This window comes from Microcaecilia unicolor, chromosome 7, assembly GCF_901765095.1.
Source record: "Microcaecilia unicolor chromosome 7, aMicUni1.1, whole genome shotgun sequence".
NCBI classification, from domain to species: domain Eukaryota; kingdom Metazoa; phylum Chordata; class Amphibia; order Gymnophiona; family Siphonopidae; genus Microcaecilia; species Microcaecilia unicolor.
The window spans coordinates 172,567,722-172,589,910 of record NC_044037.1 but is presented as its reverse complement, the minus strand read 5'-3'; the positions used below and the strand labels follow the sequence as shown (position 1 = coordinate 172,589,910).

General features: G+C 44.0%; 1 protein-coding gene across 2 annotated transcripts in view; it reads right to left on the bottom strand.

Annotated features, from left to right (window-relative positions):
* ICA1L (islet cell autoantigen 1 like) overlaps window positions 1-22,189 on the bottom strand; it is a 94,784-nt gene that overhangs the window by 5,731 nt on the left and 66,864 nt on the right. The window contains exons 10-12 of one of the 2 annotated variants that reach the window (XM_030209672.1): window positions 18,186-18,260; window positions 7,441-7,692; window positions 4,580-4,687 (exon numbers count right to left, since the gene is read on the bottom strand). In XM_030209672.1, the coding sequence (XP_030065532.1) occupies window positions 4,580-4,687; window positions 7,441-7,692; window positions 18,186-18,260 (435 nt within the window). The remainder of the gene's footprint in view (window positions 1-4,579; window positions 4,688-7,440; window positions 7,693-18,185; window positions 18,261-22,189) is intronic. The other variant, XM_030209673.1, reaches the window with a different exon arrangement.

The window sequence follows — 22,189 nt, the reverse complement described above, 5'->3', positions numbered from 1 at the left end:
TTCAGCGCTAGGCTCTTTATCGTCTGCTCTACTTCTTCTAGTGTGATGGGTTCCCCTAGTGATTGAGCGGCCGTATCAGAAAGTCTCGGGAGATCTATGTCTGCTAAAAAGGTCGTTATTTCTTCATCGCTACAGCTCTCCTCAGCCTCATAGAGGTGTTTATAGTAGCTTGTAAAAGCTGATTCAAGGAAGTCAGAGTGCACTACGCCCCTTCATCCCTTAGTCCACTTATCATGTTTCTACTAGTCTGTTGCGCTAACTTATGGGCCAGAAGTCTGCTAGGTTTATTGCCAAATTCAAAATGCAATTGGCAAGCCTTCTGTAGTTTTTCAGCTAAATCTGCCAACTCAAGGTCGTGCAATTGAATACGAAGCGCATGAGCTTGTCCCCTAAGTGCCAACAGATTCTGGTCTTTCCCCTCCTGTAATACCTTTTCTGTTTGTGTTAATTTTTGGCGTAAGGTAGTTTCTTTGGCGTTCCTATCCTTCCAGCTCCTTGATCGTAAAGCTATTAGTTGACCGCTTATTACTGCTTTGAGACCCTCCCACAGCACTGTTGGGGAGACCTCCTCATTGTCATTAAATTGGATATATTCCCTAATATACTGTTCTATTTGAGCTGTATTAGCAGGGTCTGTTAACAGGGCGTCGTCTAACCGCCACTGTCGTCGCCCTTTGGTGGGCTTAAGTCCTCTGAGTTGTACCAACACCGGGGAGTGGTCCGACCACGTGCGAGGGAGGATAGAATGTTCTCCCATTGCCCCCAGTAAAGAGGTATCCCCTAACCACATATCTATGCAGGAAGATGATTGATGTACTGTGGAAAAGTATGTGTAGGCCCGCTGGGTGGGGTTATCCCTACGCCAATAATCTATAAGTTGCCAACGTGTTACAAACTCATGAAATTGTTTCCTATCTTGCTTAGCATATTTTGTATTGCAGATTGTGTTATCCAGTTGTGGATTTAGCGTAAGATTAAAGTCCCCTCCCATTATCAATGATCCCTCTATGTGTCTGGTGAGCAACTGGTCTAGTTCTTTGAAGAACTCTCCCTGTCCTGTGTTCAGGCCATATACATTTACCATTGTGTATGTCCGCCCTGCTAATGCAAACACTATGAGCAAATATCTGCCACCTATTATTTTCTTCATCTCCCAGGGCTTATCGCCTCTAAATGCCATCAGGACACCTTTACTTTTTGTGTTATCATTACTAGAGGCAAAATGAATGATGGGGAACCTTTTATGATTACAGAGATATTCATACCTTGGTTTCAAATGAGTTTCCTGTATCAGCCCAATACCCACCCCCAGCCGCTGTAACTCTCGGAATAGCAGTTGTCGCTTCCTGGGTACATTTAATCCCCTAACATTCAACAACAAGCATTTAATATCTCCCATCTCTCCTCTTAGAGTGCGGGGCTGCTTGTGTCTCTCTCCTAGTATCCTGGTCTAAACTCTGTTTCACAGTCATCATTTGTATCGTATAACCATCGATCTCTTCCCCCCCCCCCCCCCCTCATTTCCTGAAAACCCTTCCCCCCTCCCATTCCACCCCTTTATGATTTAGGCACCACTAAAGAATTCTCGTAGTTGCCTAATCAAAGAGGAAGGAGCAGAGAACCCGCTTCCGTGTGCCCCACAACAACAACATAGCTTAAACTACCTCTTATCCATGACTGGAGAGTAGCTCCATTTCTATAACTTTACAGTCAACTGTAACAAATAAATTGGTGACAGTTCCCCCTTTTGGATCACTCATCTTCAAGTGACTCGTGAAGCAGATTGTTGCCGCTGTAGTCTCTTTGGGCCCTTTCCCACTTGTTGCCACTTCGGGGGGAGAGGCCGGACGCTGGACCCGCTTCCAACGCCTGTCTCAGGCCGATCCTCTGATGCCGCTGTTTCCGGGCATTAGTCTTGCTTCTGCAATTGATTGAATTTGGTGCATTTTCCCATCTTTGTAGAACACTAAGGCAAAGGGGTGTCGCCATCTATACTGGATTTTTAATTCTCTCAGGTGCGTCGTGAAAGGCTTCAGTTCTCCTCTCCTTCTTAGGGTCGCAGCCGCTAGGTCCTGGTATATTTCGATAGCATATGAGTCCCACTTGAAGTCTGGGGTCTGTCACACCATTTTCAACACTTGCTCCTTAAGTTTATAGCTTGAAAAACATGCTATAATATCTTTTGGCTTGTTGTTGCATGTTGGCCCCAGCGCTCGGTGTGCTCTCTCCAATGATATTTGTCCAAGCTCTGCTGTCTCACCATTCAGTGCTAGGAGCTCACATACGATTTTTTGGACTATCTGTTCACTGTCCTGGTAGGTGGGTACCTCGGGCAAACCTCTGAATCTTAAATTGCTTCGTCTGCCCCTATTCTCCAGATCTTCTATTTTATCAAGCAGCTGTTGTTGCTCGCTTCGCAGGTCCGTGATCTGATGATCCAACACACCCAAGGCTTCACTATGCGTTTCTACTTGTACCTCTGTGCTTTCTATGCATGCGCCCAGCTCTCTAATTTCGCCCCGCAGTTCTGCTCCCATCGTCGCCACCTCTGCTCGCAGCGCTTTGAGATCTGCGCTTATGCCTTGAAGCCAGGTCTGCAGGTTGGGCTGATCTTCCTCTTCAAAGTCTGCCCCCGTCCGCCATTCCAGCGATGTTTCCTGGGGCTTAGCGCGCTCCTCAGTTGCTGGCTCCTTTGGTTTTTTTTTCCGCCGCCATTTTGTTTTCCCGCGTTGTCGCGGCTCTTGCAAAGGCAAACCGCGAGAGATCCGCTGTAGATCGGGGTAAGCTCATACGCTGTGGTTGCGCAATTCCCCCGGTTAGTGATTATCATAAAGTTAACTCTCCAGCCAGGTTTTACACCTTGTTTAATGCCGTTTTCGTCGCGGGGCCACAGGAGCTATCCTCTCAGGCATCCATGCCGCTCGGTGACGTCACTTCCTCCTCTCTGCTTCTTTTTTAATCCTTCTGGCTAAACATTTGATATGTTTTGTTTAAGGATAGATGATATGCATTGTTAAAGGACATATTACAAGCTAGTTTTTTTTGGCTTATAAAAAACAAAATTACAGAACATATTCAAAAGAATGGATTAATGAGATAAAGCCAACATGTATTTATTGAAGGGAAATCTTGCCTCACCAATCTATTACATTTCTTTCAAGGGGTGAACAAACATGTGGATAAAGGTGAGCTGGTCGATATTGTGTATCTGGATTTTCAAAAGGCATTTGACAAAGTACCTCATGAGAGACTCCAGAGGAAATTGGCGAGCCATGGGATAGGAGGTAGTCTCCTTGGAAAGCCTTTCATTTCCATCTTTTGTTAAGGAAATGTCTGGTGCCATTCCATTTCCTTTGGAAGTGGAGGATGAGCCCAAGGCCAAGATGATCGAGGTCCTGGCCTACACATCTCCTCCTAAGGAGGCTGTGACTGCACCTCTCCATAAGATACTCAGGGAAGTCATCATGAGGAACTGGGAGTCCCCTCTGTTGGTCACTGTTGTACCCAAGAAGACTGACACCCAGTATCAGATCCACAGTGCACCTGGTTTTGATAGGCCTCAGTTGTCTCACACATCCATGGTGGTGTAATCCGCTCTCAAAAGAGCCAGGGGTTCAAGGGACTATGCCTCAGCGCCCCCAGGCAGAGAAGCTAGAACCCTGTATTCTTTTAGGAGGAAAATGTACCAGGCTTCAATGCTCATCTCCCTTATACAATCGTACCAGCTCTTCATGAGCATCCACTACTTGCGAAACTGTTGGTGCGCAAATTGTCCAACTTGGCTGAGATGCTTCCTCCGGAGCATGCTGAGCATTTTTGCCAGTTGGCTAAGCAGCAGAAGGCATGTCGAAAGTTCTTGGCCAGGGTCCAAAAAAAAAAAAGTATAGTGATGCGCAGACTCTTATGGCTGCGTGTTTCTGACTTGGAACATTCTGTTCAGTAGAGGTTGGCGGATGCCCCTTGCTGGGGGGGGGATAACCTTTTTGGAGAGAAGGTTGAGGTCACAGACTAATTCCATCTCTTCTCTCTCCTGCTGGGCGCCTTCTGCATTAGCCTCTTCAGCTAGGAGGACTTTTCACAAGCCAAGGAGGAGTTCCTCATACTATCCTAGGCGTAGGTACAACCCTTCAGCTCATCAACCCCAGTGCGCTCGTTCATATCAACAGAGTGTGCCTAAGGCTACTGCTGCTCTCCAGGCAGAGCAAGGGAACAAGCTTTTGACTGGCTCCAGCAGAGCATAGCCGAAGTAAAAGTGTCCACCCTGGATGACTTGCCAGTCGGGGGAGGTTGAGGCTTTTTCACCAAAGATGGCCTCTGATAATCTCCAACCAGCACAGGAACCCCTGCACATATCCAGGAAAGTCTTCAAGGTTTTCCTGGGCTCTGGGAGAGCAAAAAAGTCCAACCTGGATCCAGCTAATGATATCACCACCAGTGAAGCTCCATCTATCCCACTGCTTAATGGAAAAATACAAATTCACAGATCATGTTACCCAGATGATGTTCTGAGTGTTACCTGTATATGGAAACCGGTTTCTTAATGTTCAAACAGATTAATATGATCTGGGTAACAACTCACCATGAGAGGGCATCTTTGGTAAATTTGGAGGCAATGCTGGTTGAGTCACAGCCTGGGGTTGAGGTGCAGGCAGCACAGGTTCTGAGCAAGTGTGTGCATGGGTCCAGCCTGGAAAGAAACAATACGAACATCACAGAGGCAAAAGAAAGTTATGATCCAGTCAAGTTATCTATGTCTTATAATTGTGCACAGTACCAGGTCAGTATTCAGCCAGTGCAGTCTGTGTTTTTTTAAAATACCACCAGCAGCAGTTAAATAGAACTTGGATATTCAGCACCACCATCTGGATGATAAGCGGCACAGAATATCTGGATAGAGTGGGGCGTGCCATTGCTATTTAGATAGTGGCAATATTTAAACTGTTATTTGGACAAAGTTTAAACAGCAATTTTTCAGGTAGTTATTTAACCCACTATCTAGATATTGCCATTCTCTAAATATTATATGATTTTGAATATATTCATGTCATTGTGTATTATTGTATATATATTATTTTCTGAGTTCTTGTTTTATCTATTTTTATAAATATTTTAAGTAATAAATTTTAATTATATTGTTCCTGAGGTTTGTCTAGCCTGAAATAAAGTAACTCCATTTCTTGAATCAAGGCTTCCGGTGGAGGCCCAGGATAAATCCTCAAGCCGCCTCTAAGGCTTTGCCCTGCCTAAAACCATTTTCTTCAAGGTCTTTCCCCAAAATACGCCTTCCCTGAAAAGGGAGCTCATTATGTTACGCCAACCAGTTTTGAAGACACAGCTATCAGCATGCCACCACCACAGAGGCTGCTAACCAAGCCACTGTCTGGACCAAGTCATACAACATGTCCGCCAAAAAAGCTGCCCTGCTGTTTTCAGACCCTCCGGGAGCTGTTGGGTCCATCAGAGGAGTGCTGGGGCCAAAAAGCCTCTGCAAGTTGCTGCCTGGTTCTTCAGTTAACAGTTACAGGAAATATTTAGCTGAAGTTATTGCTGCTCAAAGAGCTACCAACAACTATTAAACGAAGGCTTCACACTAGGGGCATAGCCAGACTTCGGTGGGAGGGGGGTCCAGAGCCCGAGGTGAGGGGGTACATTTTAGCCCCTCCCCCAGCGCCGCTGACCCCCCCCCCCCCCATTGCCACCCGCCACCACCTTTCACGACCTCCCGACCCCCTCTCCCGCCGCGAACCCTCCCCCGCCTACCTTTGCTTTTGCTGGCGGGGGACCCAATCCCCGCCAGCCGACGTCCTCTTCGTCCTGCATTCAGGGCAAAAAAGTCTTCGTTCTGTTGCATGCTGACGTCCTGCACGTTGTTCATGCAGGACGTCAGACTCAGAGGACAGTTCTGTTCTCCGAGTCTGACGTCCTCAGCATGCAACAGAACAAAGACTTTGTTGCACTGACTGCAGGACGAAAAGGACGTCGGCTGGCGGGGATTGGGGTCCCCCGTCAGCAAAAGCAAAGGTAGGCGGCGGGGGGGGGGGGGGGGGTTGAGAGGGTCGTCGGGAGGGGGGTAAAGGATGAAATCTACGGGGGCCAGGCCCCACGTAGCTACGCCACTGGTTCACACATTTTTCCCACAAGGATACATATAGTTGAATCTTTATTCAGAGGGGTTATCTTGGTCTCTTTTCAAGGTTTTGATTAGAATTAATCACGTTTTAAGAAGTAATTGTGATAAAATATAAATCATTTTAGAGAAGGGGTTCTCACTTAATTCTCAGGATATACACAGCCAGTCTAGTTTTCAGAATATCCACAATGAATATACACGAGATACATTTGCATACAATAGAGATAGTGGCTGGAAATCTCATATATCTATACTCATTGTGGATATCCTCAAATCCTGACTAGCATGCAGTGTAATTTGGACTGAGAACCAAAGTATTAAAGGAGTTCATAAACATGATAAAAGTAATATATATATGGTGCATATATCAATATAGACTGCAACAACAGTCTATATTGATATATGCATAGGCCACAGATGGAACGACGAGATGGAGCCAAGGATTGGAGGAAGCAAGTTTTACTGGTCAAGGCCCGTGTTTTGGCAAATGCCTGTGTCAGAGATCAATATGTTGTTACATCAAAGACAAGCTTCCTTTTTCAGAGCCACAAAAACAATATTGTAATATAAGCATGAACAGGTACATACAGCTGCTATGCTCATTTGAGGTAACAGAGGATACGTGCCTGTTCAAACTGATATTACAATACTGTTTTTGTGGAACTGTAAAAAGAAGCTTGGTTTTGGTATAGCAACGTATTGACCCCTGATGCAGGCATTTGCCGAATCACGGGCCATGTCGGGACCAATAAAATTTGCTTCCTCTGATCCTTGGTTGCGTCTCGTTGTTCTATCTGTGGTCTACTACACTGCTGCTGCACTCCATCTGGTTTGTTTTGTTGTTTCCCTCTGGTCTGCTCTGTTCTACATATATTCAATATGCACAAACATGCCAATTAATACTCCTAACTATAGGTTTATATGTATGCTGCATATTTTTTATTACTCATTTTAATTTTATATAAGAGTCTCAATATTTTCTATACTATTTCTTTACCAATAGTAATTTTGCAGGAAAGCTTGATATGTTTCCAATGTGTGTGTGTGTGTGGGGGGGGGGAGGGGGGGGGGGGGGTCATGATAAAGCCTTGAATCTCATGCCTCCCACTGTTGAGGATAAAGTACAAAAGAATCCAGATGGCAGCTGTATAGTGTAGCTATGAGCTGAATTAGAGATAAAACTTTGTCTTTGAATAAGGATGTTATTAGGAGAGTTTGCCATGTTCTTAATTACATTTTTCCTGCACACAGATTTAAAAAGAAAAAAAGAAAGCTTTTAAGTTTCCACAAAATATCTGCTAAGCACTCACTGCTGAAGCCTCCAGTGGTGTGAAGCCCAAGATCCAGCAGCTGTGATGGTAGAAATCCAGAAGTTGGTGCTTGCTCTGTCCACAAAGTGGGCTCCTGTGAACTGGAATTGACAACAGTTCTCCCAAACACATTCTGATACTCTTGGTCAGACTCTCCAGATCCTACAGGATTACTGCTCATCAGGTTCAAGAAAGAAAATTCACTCTCAAAGTCTCCTCCTTCCAAGGAATCAAGAAGCATATCTTTTGAAACTAGGGAAGAGAAGTGGTGTAGGTGTTATAGATTAGCTTTCTTTTTTTCTGATGCATAACACTGAGTAAGAACTTGCTGGGTATGCACTACTCCTGGCTTTCGCTTAGCTAAAGTGTCTGGTCTATATTGCAAAACTAATTTGGTTTTGAAAATGGCTGTCAAATCTCTTGCATATTACTAGCTCACATGAAGCTGAAACTTGTTCAGTCAAGAACAATGAAAACTGATCTGTTATATATAGTACTAACCATTCACAGAATTTCTTAATATACTGTAGTTTATATTCTTGATGTGCTGTACAATATTATGAGCTCAGTATTCAAAAAGTACTTACAATATAAACTGCTTAGCCTCCCTCAAGCCCACCCAGCCACCCGATCACCCTGGAAACTGTATAATTCAGTAAAGCAAATTTGATATGTTGAGCAGTTCAACTGGAAGGTGGGAGGGAGGGGATTATGAAATATTTTTGAATTATATGGAGCAGAAATGGATTTATGAATTAAAAACTGTATCACCAGGTGGGCTTAATGAAGAACTCGATTGGATGTCTAATTTGAACTGGTTGACTGGATGTCTCAGCTGATCAGGATAAAGGAAGAGGAAAGAATGCTGCCACTGCCATCTTGGAAATGATCTGTGTGAGATATTACACTGAGTTCTTCAGGTATTTATGATGCCACATAATTTTAAATGATATTTAAGGACGATGTATTTTGGGATAGTTGGACTTTGAAGAATTCATCTTTAAACATCTGGCAAAAGAAAAGTACAGGATGACTTTCTTAAAGTACCCTACTTCCCATGATTCAGGAACAAGATTGGCTATGCTCTCTGGACTTAAAGAATGCCTACACCCACATACAGATACATCCCAGTCACAGGAATTATCTGAGATTTCAAGTAGGAAAACACAACTTATATGACTGCATCCTGCCCTTAGGCTTCATGTCAGCTCCCAGGATCTTCACAATGTGTTCAGAAGTAGTTGCAGTGTGTGGGAATGCTTGTGTTTCCCTATCTGGACAACTGGTTGGGCAACAGCATATCCAAGGAAGGAGCGCAAGAACATATGCGCATAACTATTTGGGTGCTGGAGCTACCAGGGTTCATCATCAACTACTTCAAGTCCATCTAGAACCATCCCAACAACTGGAATTTATAGGAGCCTTGCTAGACATGGCTTGAGCCAGAGTTTCCTCCCGGATCTGATATGGAGGCCCTATCTCTATTGTGCTGCAAGTTCATCAGAACCAGCAACTATCAGCTTGGCATACGTTGAGATTGCTTGGCCTGTTGTACATATTACACCCATAGCATGCCTCCATTTGAAGCTGGCCCAGTGGACTCTAGCTTCCTAATGGTCCCAAGCCAATGGGAACCTAGCAGATGTCATCACTGTCACTCCTTTCCTCAAAAATTCTTTGTCCTTGGTAGATGAGTCACAGTAATTTGGACAAAGGACTACCTTTCCAAATTCCTCTGTCCTGCAAGACATTAGCAATAGATGCATCCAAACTGGGCTTGGGAACTCATGTAGATGGGCTCTACGCCCAGGGTCAGTTGTCTTCTCAGGAGAGACAACACCAGATCAACCTCCTAGAGTTGCAGGCCATATGGAATGCTCTAAAGGCTTTCAGAGATTAGCTACTGCATCAAATTGTCCTAATTTAGACAATCAGGCTGTGATGTATTATGTCAACAAGCAGGGAGGCATGGGGTTGTGCCTCCTGTGTCAGGAACTGGTCAGAATGTGGTGCTGGGCTACTAACCACTGGAGAGTATTCAGAGCCACTTATCTCTGCGGAAAGAACAAACGTCTGGTGGACAGACTGAGTTGGGTCACTCAACCACACGACTGGTCATCGAACATGGGTGTAGCCTGGGAGATCTTCTGAGAGTGGGTCACCCCCCCTCAGTGGACATCTTCGCCATTCAAAACAGCAAACGTAGAGGCTGACAAATGTGCAAACCAATAGGGAGATAATATTCATATCAAGGACCCGACACGGTTCGTGGCGCTTTTGCGCTGAAACACGGACTGTGTCGGGTCCTTGATATGAATATTATCTCCCTATTGGTTTGCACATTTGTCAGCCTCTACTTTTGCTGTTTTGCTTTGATTCTCCGTGGTGGCTCCTCCTGTTTTCTTGGATTTCCTCTTCACCATTCACCTGAACCACAAAGTTCCGCAGTACTGTTCCAGACTGGGATCACACAGCAGACTAGCCTCTGATACATTTCTCCTGGATTGGAGGAAGGATCTTCTGTGCATATATCCTCCAACACCTTTCATAGTGTAAACTCTCCTGAAACTCAAATAAGACAGAGGAACCATGATCCTCATCGCTCTGTATTGGTCAAGGCAAATCTGGTCCCCCCTGCTTCTAGAGCTAACTTGCAAGAATCCAAGAAGACTAGACTGTTTTCTGACCCTCATCACAAGGGATCCCTCTTGCATCCCAAACTTCAGTCCTGATCCTTCTCAACTTAAGAGATGTGGAGAGGCTAGAGGTTGATGCTTACACCTGCATGAAGGTGACTCCACAGTTATACCTGCTTCCAGGAAAGATTCCACTAGAAAGTTGTATGGGTTGAAGTGGAGGAGGCTTATCATCTGGTGTGAGAGCAAGGCCATAAATCCTTTCTCCTGACCAACACAAACACTTTTTGAATAACCTTCTCTGAGTCTAGTCTAAAAACGAACTCTCAGTGTAATTGGAGCTTATCACCGTCTCAAAGGCAAACCCATCTCTGCTCTGCCTTTAGCTGTTCAGTTCACGAGGGGCCTGCTCTTACTGAATCCTCCTGTCAAGCCTCCCACACTGTCATGAGATCTCAACGTTGTTCTAACCCAACTGATGAACGCTCTCTTCAAGTCACTTGACACATGCCTCTGAAGTACCTGTCTTAGAAGGTCCTGTTTTTGACAATGGTCACTTCAGCTCACAGGGTGAATATGCACCAGGCCTTAATAGCTGATCCACCTTAAACAAGATTTCATCACAATATAATAGTTCTGCGTACGCATCCTAAGTTACCTTCCTAAGGAAGATGTGGTCTATTTGGACTTCAGCAAAGCCTTTGACATGGTTCCTCATAGGAGGCTTGTGAACAAATTGAATGAGTTGGAGTTATGACCGAAAGTGGTGAACTGGATTAGAAACTGGTGGAATTCACTCTGAGGAAAGAAAGGCGAGTAATGCAGTGCCCCATGGATCGGTATTGGGGCCTATTCTATTCAACATATTTGTGAGTGACATTGCCGAATGGTTAGAAGGGAAAGTTTGCCTTTTTGCAGACAACACGAAGATTTGCAACAGAATGGACACCCCAGAGAAAGTGTACATCAGAAGCAACCTAAAAAGATTAAAAGAATGTCTAATGTTTGGGCAGGTAAAATGTAATGCAAAGAAGTGTAGAGTGATGCACATGGGGTGTAGAAACCCAAAAGAGTCATAATTTCTAGGGTGTGAGAGGCTAATACGCACAGACTGGGAGAGGGACCTTGGGGTGATAGTGACGGAGGATCTTAAGGCAGCAAAACAATGTGTCAAGGTGGTGGCTGTAGCTAGAAGAATGTTAGGTTACATAGAGAGAGGCATATCCAGTAGAAAAAAAAGGAGATATTAATGCCATTTGGGGAGTACTGTGTTCAGTTTGGAGGTCGTATCTTGCTAAGGATATCAAAAGACTAGAGAAAGTTCAGAGGATGGTGACAAAAATGATATGCGGCTTGTGCCAAAAGACATATGACAGGAGACTTGAAGACCTCAATATGTATACCCTAGAGGAAAGGTGGGATGGGGGGATACGATTACAGATGTTTCAATATTTAAAAAGTATTAATATGCAAACTAATCTTTTTCAGAGATGGAGAAGTGGTAGAACTAGAGGTCATGAGTTAAGGTTGCAGGGTGGGAGAATTAGAAGCAATGTCAGTAAATATCTTTTTCATAGAAAGGGTGGTGCATGCCTGGAATGGCCTCCCGTGGGAGATTGTGAAGACAAAAATGGCGATGTGATTCATGAATGTGTGGGATAAACACTGAGGCACTCTATATAGAAAAAGAATGGAATCCAATTACAGGAAAACTTAAATGACCCCATAACTGGAGTGATCTTTGACAGCAGTTTCAAAAGTTTGGAAATATGACCAATGCCAGGCAGATTTCTATGGTCTCGGTCCTGTAAATGGCAAAAACAGATCAGGATCAAGGCTGGAGTGGGCTTTGATATTAACTCCAGTAGTTGTGAAGTAGGACTGGTGTTGGGCAGACTTCTATGGTCCGTGCCCCAAAACTTGCAGGGAAGGACACAGATAGTGTACCAGTGTTAAATAGAAGATGTGGAATCTGTGAAGTGTGGCAGATTCTGGCCACCTTGTTGGGCAGACTGGATGGACCATACAGGTCTTTATCTGCTGCTGCCAAAGACAGGAAGATCAAAAATGGGACTTCAACCCACTACCTGAGGTTTCCACTTTGGGTTCATGGCCAGCTGCTTTAAGCATTAGGCCACAACACCTTTGTTTGGACCTGCTTGTAGAGGAACCTTTGTTTGGGTCTTCTGCTGACATTTACTACGTTTTTCCCAAGGCCACATGCCCATCAAATTAAAAGCGCATTGAACTCTCTGGACTACCAGAGAGCCTTGGCTCTCTATTTGGAGCACAGTAAAGGCCATCCACCCAGCTTTTTGTTTCTTTTACCCCAACAGGATGGGGGTAGCTGTCAGTCAATGCACATTATCAAACTGGCTAGATGACTGCTTCTCCTTCACTTATGCCTAAGCTGGGTCATGTCATGGCTCACAGTGTTTGTGTTGGCATCCCACCTGACACCAGCCTTCACAGAGTAGACCTGCAGAGCTGCAATGTGATCATCGGCCCATCTCATTACTGCCTAGGACTACGACATAACAGCTGGTTTAGTCACGACAGTCCTTCAGAATTTATTCAAAGTTTACAATCCAACTCCACCCCCTCCCCCAGGCCATTTTTGTTTCTGTTCCAGGGTGTCTAATAGATAGATTAATTAATGAAAAAAAGAAGTATATAATAGTCCTCTGTTACGTCTTGCTCATTGCAGACTCTTATTCCCTCCTTTTTTATTGCAGACGGCCTGGTAGCTAGGGATTCCCATCTGTGTGGACTTTTTCACCCCACTTGTCCTTGAAGAAAGCAAAGTTATTTACCTTTCGCAGGTGTTCTCTGAGGGCAGCAGGATGAATATCTATACTGTTCCACCCACTTCCCCTTGCAGTTGTATTCTGTCAGCTATAGTACTTAGACTGGCTTGGTTCCACACACATGTGCTTTGCACCGTTCTTAAAAGAATTTGTTAGAGACCGGTTCCCATGCAGTGCTCTGTTGGATGTCACCCATCAGTAAGGATATTCATCTTGCTGTTCTCAGAGAACCCCTGCTACAGCTGGGTAACTTTGCCTTCTGGGAGCAGTATCAAATATATGTATAGCTTCCACATTTGCATCGGATGGAAAAAAAAAGCAAGTATAGCCTGGGGTGTCTGAGCGAAATATATAGGCTATACATATAGCATCGATATTTGCAACTTCTATTTGTGGCTTAAACTCAGAAACCTTGATATTTGGTGCTTACAGTGGGGGAAATAAGTATTTGATCCCTTGCTGATTTTGTAAGTTTGCCCACTGACAAAGACATGAGCAGCCCATAATTGAAGGGTAGGTTATTGGTAACAGTGAGAGATAGCACATCACAAATTAAATCCGGAAAATCACATTGTGGAAAGTATATGAATTTATTTGCATTCTGCAGAGGGAAATAAGTATTTGATCCCCCACCAACCAGTAAGAGATCTGGCCCCTACAGACCAGGTAGATGCTCCAAATCAACTCGTTACCTGCATGACAGACAGCTGTCGGCAATGGTCACCTGTATGAAAGACACCTGTCCACAGACTCAGTGAATCAGTCAGACTCTAACCTCTACAAAATGGCCAAGAGCAAGGAGCTGTCTAAGGATGTCAGGGACAAGATCATACACCTGCACAAGGCTGGAATGGGCTACAAAACCATCAGTAAGACGCTGGGCGAGAAGGAGACAACTGTTGGTGCCATAGTAAGAAAATGGAAGAAGTACAAAATGACTGTCAATCGACAAAGATCTGGGGCTCCACGCAAAATCTCACCTCGTGGGGTATCCTTGATCATGAGGAAGGTTAGAAATCAGCCTACAACTACAAGGGGGGAACTTGTCAATGATCTCAAGGCAGCTGGGACCACTGTCACCACGAAAACCATTGGTAACACATTACGACATAACGGATTGCAATCCTGCAGTGCCCGCAAGGTCCCCCTGCTCCGGAAGGCACATGTGACGGCCCGTCTGAAGTTTGCCAGTGAACACCTGGATGATGCCGAGAGTGATTGGGAGAAGGTGCTGTGGTCAGATGAGACAAAAATTGAGCTCTTTGGCATGAACTCAACTCGCCGTGTTTGGAGGAAGAGAAATGCTGCCTATGACCCAAAGAACACCGTCCCCACTGTCAAGCATGGAGGTGGAAATGTTATGTTTTGGGGGTGTTTCTCTGCTAAGGGCACAGGACTACTTCACCGCATCAATGGGAGAATGGATGGGGCCATGTACCGTACAATTCTGAGTGACAACCTCCTTCCCTCCGCCAGGGCCTTAAAAATGGGTCGTGGCTGGGTCTTCCAGCACGACAATGACCCAAAACATACAGCCAAGGCAACAAAGGAGTGGCTCAGGAAGAAGCACATTAGGGTCATGGAGTGGCCTAGCCAGTCACCAGACCTTAATCCCATTGAAAACTTATGGAGGGAGCTGAAGATGCGAGTTGCCAAGCGACAGCCCAGAACTCTTAATGATTTAGAGATGATCTGCAAAGAGGAGTGGACCAAAATTCCTCCTGACATGTGTGCAAACCTCATCATCAACTACAGAAGACGTCTGACCGCTGTGCTTGCCAACAAGGGTTTTGCCACCAAGTATTAGGTCTTGTTTGCCAGAGGGATTAAATACTTATTTCCCTCTGCAGAATGCAAATAAATTCATATACTTTCCACAATGTGATTTTCCGGATTTAATTTGTGATGTGCTATCTCTCACTGTTACCAATAACCTACCCTTCAATTATGGGCTGCTCATGTCTTTGTCAGTGGGCAAACTTACAAAATCAGCAAGGGATCAAATACTTATTTCCCCCACTGTATATATATATAACTTATACATGTATATTCATTGGTGCTCACTGCACATATAATGGGGGCAATTCTATAAGGTGCGGCAGAAGTTAGGTGCCAAAATTCTAGATGATAAGCAAAAATTCTATAACAAGATTTGGACACTCAAATTCCATTATAGAATACTAATGTAAGTTGGCATTTACGCCATGTCGATAGCAGATGCAAATGTACAAGCCTAAATGCTGCATTTTGCTGCGTAAATGACACTTCTATAACACTGTGGGAGACCCTCCATACCATACACTACCCACATGCACACCTCCTTGCAATTGTGATCTATGTAAATTGCTCCCTAAGATTATATAATACCGATTAGCACCCACCTAGCACTTCTGCACAAATCTGTAACATTCACACATATAAGTGCTAGTATTCTATAATCTGAGTGCGCAAATTGGCACCTAACTTTAGGTGACTTGTTATAGACTGAGGGGTATAGCGCTGCTGAATGTAATACTGTAATTTGAAATGTTACAAATTATTCCCTCAATGCTGAATTGGTCTCATATGTATGCATACACACATACTCAACAAAGAAGAGAGAAACATAGTAGTTGATGACACACAGCAGAAGTATATTCCACTTGCAGAATCTTGATTGCTTGCAGGACATCGCTACATTATCAGTTAGTGTTTGGTTGCTTCGATAGAGGTTTTCTACGAGATCCCATCCCTAATTCAAATGGCTGGGCAAGAGCACATCCAAGGAAAGGGGTATAAGAATCCATGCACAAAACTATTTGGGTGCTAGAACCACCCTACTTCCAATCCTACAGACAAAGCATTACTATCAAACTCCATAACAATCTAAAATGCTACAAAACTAAACAACTGGCTTTTAGACCTATGTGGCTTTGATGGCAGTACCCAGCCACTGCCAACCTGCTGGTTCAGATACTCTTCTTTCCTAGGGAGTTGTAGCCTGCTGGTACTAACCTGGCTACCTTATGGCCTGCAATCACACACAGTTTTACTTCCTTTCTCCATAGGAGCCAACTTCTCAAAATGATTGGGGGTGCTCAACTCCGCACAAATTACCAAGGACATTATATAAAGGACATTAAAGCAGTTGTGAACACAACTGGTCAGGCTATCTTTAAATGAATGGCACAGCGGGTGGTGCACAAACAGGGAAGCCTTGTTGTGACTAAAAGAAATGCTAGGAGTACCACTGCAAGTCTCACCAACCCCAACTCATAGTCACAGTTTACAATCCTACTCCCAACTCATCTTTATCGCACTATGCCTTCCAATCCACCCTGGCCCATATACAAGCCATATTCTCCCGCTCCCAGCTAGTCCTCAATAGTCCCTCTTCCTGCAAACGTGCAGGACGTGCATGCAGGACGTCAGTCAGGACTCACAGCACAGATCAGCGAATGCGCTGGAGACTGGCGCTGAAGAATACTAAGGTACCTGGCAGTGGCGGAGGAGGGTCAGCGGCGGCAGCGGAGGGTCTGAAAGTGGCTAAAATGTGCCCCCCCACCTTGGGCTCCGGACCCCCCTCCCGCTGAGGTCTGGCTACGCCCCTGGCTGCTGCTATGCTATTTCTTTGGGATGATACAACATAATGAGCCCACTTAGTCCAAAACCAGTCTTCCATAAGATGTAATAAAGGAATGACTTATTTTTGTGAAAAAAGGGAGATGGTGTTACTCTCTAGTCCCCTTTCAATTTGAGACTCAAGAGGGCTCTGCATTTCAGAGCTGCCAAAGAGAACCAATTTTAAAGATATGTTTCAGACTATGGCATCAAATACTGGCACAATCCCCTCCTGTTCCCCCATGTCCTTCCAGTAAAATAACATATTAATTCTGGTGACTATAGGGCTGGAGGAGAAAGGCAAAATATAGTTATTGCCTACCCTTGATCCAGCCCAGCTGGCACATAAATATTTACTAAAAACTTAAACAATTTTCCAACCTTTGTATCTGTAGTTTAACTTCAGTCCTCTGTCTCTCTGACCTCAGTCCTTTTTAAGGATTCTCTTCCACTCTTCCTCCCACGTCATCATCCATTTTCTTTCCTCCATGTATATTTATCTCTCCATGGTTTCTCTCTACAGCTTCTCTCATCTCACCTTCTTCTAGTCTTATTCCACTTTTCATTCTTTTCTCTCTTTCATGTCTCTTCTCTCCACTATGACCCCCCTTTCCCTCACTCACTTTTTCCCAGTCCCACACAGCTACTCTCCATCTTTCAGTTCCTCTGCTGTCTGCAGCTTGTGTCCTCTCTTCCTGCTCTTCTTTTTCTCTCCCAGATACAATTACCATACGTCTGGATTCTTCCAGACATGTCCTTTTTTTCAGGGGACTGTCAGGGGTCCTGGTGGTTTTTACCAGCCTGCCTGACAGGCCTCAGAGTGCCCTCCCCTCACATACCTTAATGCGAGCCCTAGTGGTTTAGTGGCATATTCGGGGTAAGAAAGAACCCTACTCTTTCCTGCTCAGTGCTGCTGCTGACCCGCTCACTGCCGGTGCCTCTTCAAAATGGCTGCCGAGACTTCAAGCGGTGGCTTCACGAGACTTCTGCAGAAGCCCTGCGAGGCCACTGCTTGAAGCCTCAGCAGCCATTTTGAAGTGGCGCCAGCAGCAAGCAGGGCGCCAGGCAGGAAAGAATGGGGTTCTTTTCTGTCCCAAAGAGGCCAATAGACCACCAGGACCTGATAAGTTATATATATGAACATATACATATGACAGGACATAACAGTTCCCATTAAGGGAAAAAAAGCCCGTATTTAAAATCTTAGCAAGAACTGATACTTTTATTTATTTATTTATTTGTTACATTTGTATCCCACATTTTCCCACCTATTTGCAGGCTCAATGTGGCTTACATAGTTTTGTTATGACATTATCATTCTACGATACCAGATACAATTAGTAATGTGCAGAGATTGAGTAAGGGAAGAAAGAAGGAAGGAAGTGATTAGGCGGGTAAGTATAGAAGGTAGACTTTCATAGCTGGGTGAGTTTAGGTGATCGCAGGTTTTTAAAGGCATTTTACGTGCTTAACGCACTTTAGTAAAATGGACCCTTAGATTGTAAGCTCTCTGAGGCTTAACACCTACCTACTGTACCTGAATGTAAATTACTGAATTATTACTGAAAACCCATGAGCTAAATCCAAAACTTTTCAATATTTCTGACCTCAATTTTCTTCTTCTTATAAAATGTTAATGAGAAAACCAAAATAGTATGTTACTATTGCGACATACTAGTCTGCATACCGACCAGACCCTTACCGTTCTCAAGATTCAATAAACAAGAATCCCCACTTGCATTCACCAGGTAGCTGTTTCCCCCTTGACCTTCAGTCACTGAAACAAGAATTAAAAGACAGATCAGAAATGTTATAAAGATTTTGAAGAGCAACTAGAACCCTCAATAGAATGAAATGTGGATGCCACAATTTCAATATATAAAATCCTTTGCTACAAGAGAACTTTAACAAACTCAGATTTTGCTTTGCTGATAGGAGCATATGTTTCTTTTATATGCCTTAATCAGAGTCAAATAAAATGAATAATAAAGCAAAGCAAACTAGTTTTGTGCAGAGGGTGGGAGGACCTACATTTGAGTTTGCTATCTGGTGGGATTTCGGTGCACCATATAAATGAAACCTTTGGTGGGAGTAGGTGGGAGAGGGAAAACTGACTGCTGTTGCAGGGCTATGCTTGTTAAATTAAGAATGCAACTGAAAGTTCAGTCTCGGAAGCTTACATTCTTGCACTTGACCAACAAGAAGACCCGCATTATCTGTCCAGTTATGTGAGAAAACTGGAACAAATAAAAAGGAACAGAAGCTTGTGGTGGTTCCCATTTTGGATTATTGTAACTCCATTTTCGTAGGATGCAAAGAAAAAACTATTAAGAAACTTCAGACTGCACAGAATCCCGCAGCTAGACTTATATTCGGTAAGGCGAAATATGAGAGTGCCAAACCCCTTAGAGAAAAATTGCATTGGCTTCCACTAAAGGATCGTATTGCCTTCAAAATTTGCACCTTGACCCATAAAATCATCCATGGAGAAGCTCCTTCATAAATGTCAGACCTAATTGACTTACCGGCACGAAACATCAACAGTTTGTCGCGTACCTTCCTGAACCTCCACTACCCTAATTGTAGAGGACTCAAATACAAATCAATACATGCATCTACCTTCACATACCTCTGCACAAAAGCATGGAACAAACTACCAAACACTATAAAAATAACACGTAACTTAAACTTCAGGAAATTACTGAAAACACACTTGTTTGAAAAAACTTACATTAAGAATCCTCCTTAGAACTTGATTATTCTATATCTAAACCAACCACCTACTAATCCCTCTAAACTGATTATATTAGCCATATAATCATATTTTTTTCTTTTTCATTATGTGTTATGTAAATTGTTCCACAGACTTAACTTCCTTAATTCTTACATAGTAATATGTTAATTTAGAACAAACCTCTTACTCTGTTCATAACTATATCTTTTGCAATATAATGTAAGCCACATTGAGCCTGCAAATAGGTTGGAAAATGTGGGGTACAAATGTAGAAAATAAATAAAATAAATAAATTTTGTAAAAAGGTGTTCTTGCTCTTTTCACAGCTACCTAAGACATAGAAAACGTAGCAACAAAGACGACATTTTCAGATTATCTGTCCATTTTTAAATTTATGTTTTCAAAGGAAAAGTAAATGGCAATGTGAGTTTCGTCAGAAAAGCGTCTTAGAACACTTTCTTTATGGAAGACCTATGCAGTTACCTGTCAGTGAACTTAAGAACACATGAAATGCCATACTACGACAAACCAAAGAAACATCAAGCCCATTATCCTGATTCCCAAACAGTGGCTAATCTCGGTGAAATATATCAGGAAGGATCTTAAAAGGTAGACAGATTCCATACTGAATACCCCTCAGGATAAGCAGTAGATCTTCCCAAGTCTATCTTAAAAATGGTTTAGGCATTGTTGCTGACCTTGCCATACTGAAGGTATTTTCCATAGACAAAAGGATTGATTAGGTACACAAGTGGGTAATATCATTGCACATTGCCAGGATGGAAAAATCTGTCTCAGTGCTCAGAACTTAGTATAAAGTTCTGAACACGCACAGTCCTTCCTGCATGCAGCAGTCGCCCAAAACCTCAGTAAAATTCTAAAGCTTAAAGTATTCAGGCAACTCTTGGAGAGGTAGGAGGGACTGTATGCTTGATAAATTGTGCTATCTACAGAAAACATCTGCTATAAGTGAGCAAACATTGCTTTTTCCACTGACAAGAAGGACTGAGTCAGACACATAAGTGGGTGGTTCCCAAACTTAGTTGTAGCTCGCTTTTTTTTTTTTTTGCCTTCCCCTATACTAGGAGCAATGCAATTGTTATTTTGTAATGGCTTGATCTTGCTACTTCACACAGACAGATTGGCCAGCACAGCTTGACCAAAGGCTCTATCTTTTACTGTGGCTTGGTCTAAGCAGTAGTGTGAATGTATGAAACAAGGACCATGTTGTTGCTTTCTAGATTGTATCTAGTGTGACAGACCTTAAGGAAGTCACTGTAGCTGCACTGTAGTAGCTGTACTTTGATGAAATTTTACTTTAGAGCTCAGAGAAGCACCCACTTGTTCATAACAGAATTGGATGAAGGATGCTAACCAATATGCTAGAGTATTTTTTGCAGCTGGTATGTTGGTTCTGTTTGGGTCAAAGGAGAGAAAGAGCTGCAATGCTGGTAATTGGGAAGCAAAAACAGTGCTGGGCAGACTTCTACGGTCTATGCCCTGATCGTGATCGAATAGATATGGATGGGCTGGAGTGTTAATTTTAAGGGACTTTGACATTAGCTTCAGAACTTTTAGTACAAGAAGAGTGAGGGGCAGACTTCTACGGTCTGTGCCATGAGAATGGCAAGGACAAATCAAACTCAAGTATACTTATAAAGTATCGCATACCATGTAAAATGAGTTTTTCTTGTTGGGCAGACTGGATGGTCTTTATCTGCCGTCATCTACTATGTTACAATATGTTACTAACAGGCTTATTTTCGAAAGAGAAGGGCGGCCATCTTTCGACACAAATTGGGAGATGGGCGTCCTTCTCCCAGGGTTGCCCAAATCAGCATAATCGAAAGCCGATTTTGAGCGTCCTCAACTGCTTTCCGTCGCGGGGATGACCAAAGTTCACGGGGGCGTGTCGGAAGTGTAGTGAAGGCAGGACTGGGGTGTGCCTAACACATGGGCATCCTCGACCGATAATGGAAAAAAGAAGGGCATCCCTGACGAGCACTTGGGCGACTATACTTGGTACATTTTTTTTATGACCAAGCCTCAAAAAGGTGCCCGAACTGACCAGATGACCACCGGAGGGAATCGGGGATGACCTCCCCTTACTTCCCCAGTGGTCACAAACCCCCTCCCACCCTAAAAAACCCAACCTTTTAAATATTTTTTTGCCAGCCTCTATGCCAGCCTCAAATGTCATACCCAGCTCCATCACAGCAGTATGCAGGTCCCTGGAGCAGTTTTAGTGGGTGCAGTGCACTTCAGGCAGGCGGACCCAGGCCCATCCCTCCCCTACCTGTTACACTTGTGGTGGTAAATGTGAGCCCTTCAAAACCCACCAGAAATCCACTGTACCCACATGTAGGTGCCTCCCTTCAACCCTTAGGGCTATGGTAGTGGTGTACAGTTGTGGGTAGTGGGTTTTGGGGGGGTTTGGGGGGGGGGGGGCTCAGCACACAAGGTAAGGGAGTTATGCACCTGGGAGCAATTTTTGAAGTCCACTGCAGTGCCCCCTAGGGTGCCCGGTTGGTGTCCTGGCATGTCAGGGGGACCAGTGCACTACGAATGCTGGCTCCTCCCACAACCAAATGGCTTGGATTTGGTCATTTCTGAGATGGGTGTCCTCGGTTTCCATTATGGCCGAAAATCGAGGACGACCATCTCTAAGGGTGACCTAAATTTCGCGATTTGGGCGTCGCCGCCCGTATTATCGAAACGAAATATGGATGCCCATCTTGTTTCAATAATACGGGTTTCCCCGCCCCTTTGCTGGGACATCCTGCAAAGACATCCTCAGGAAAACTTGGGCGCTCCTTTCGATTATGCCCCTCCACGTAAGCCATATTGAACCAACCACTAGGTTGGAAAACGGGGTACAAATGAAATAAATAAATACATAAAAACATATAAAATTATATTTCACATTCATCTTTTTGGAAACAGGCTGCACAGTAAGGCATCCTGAGGCTATG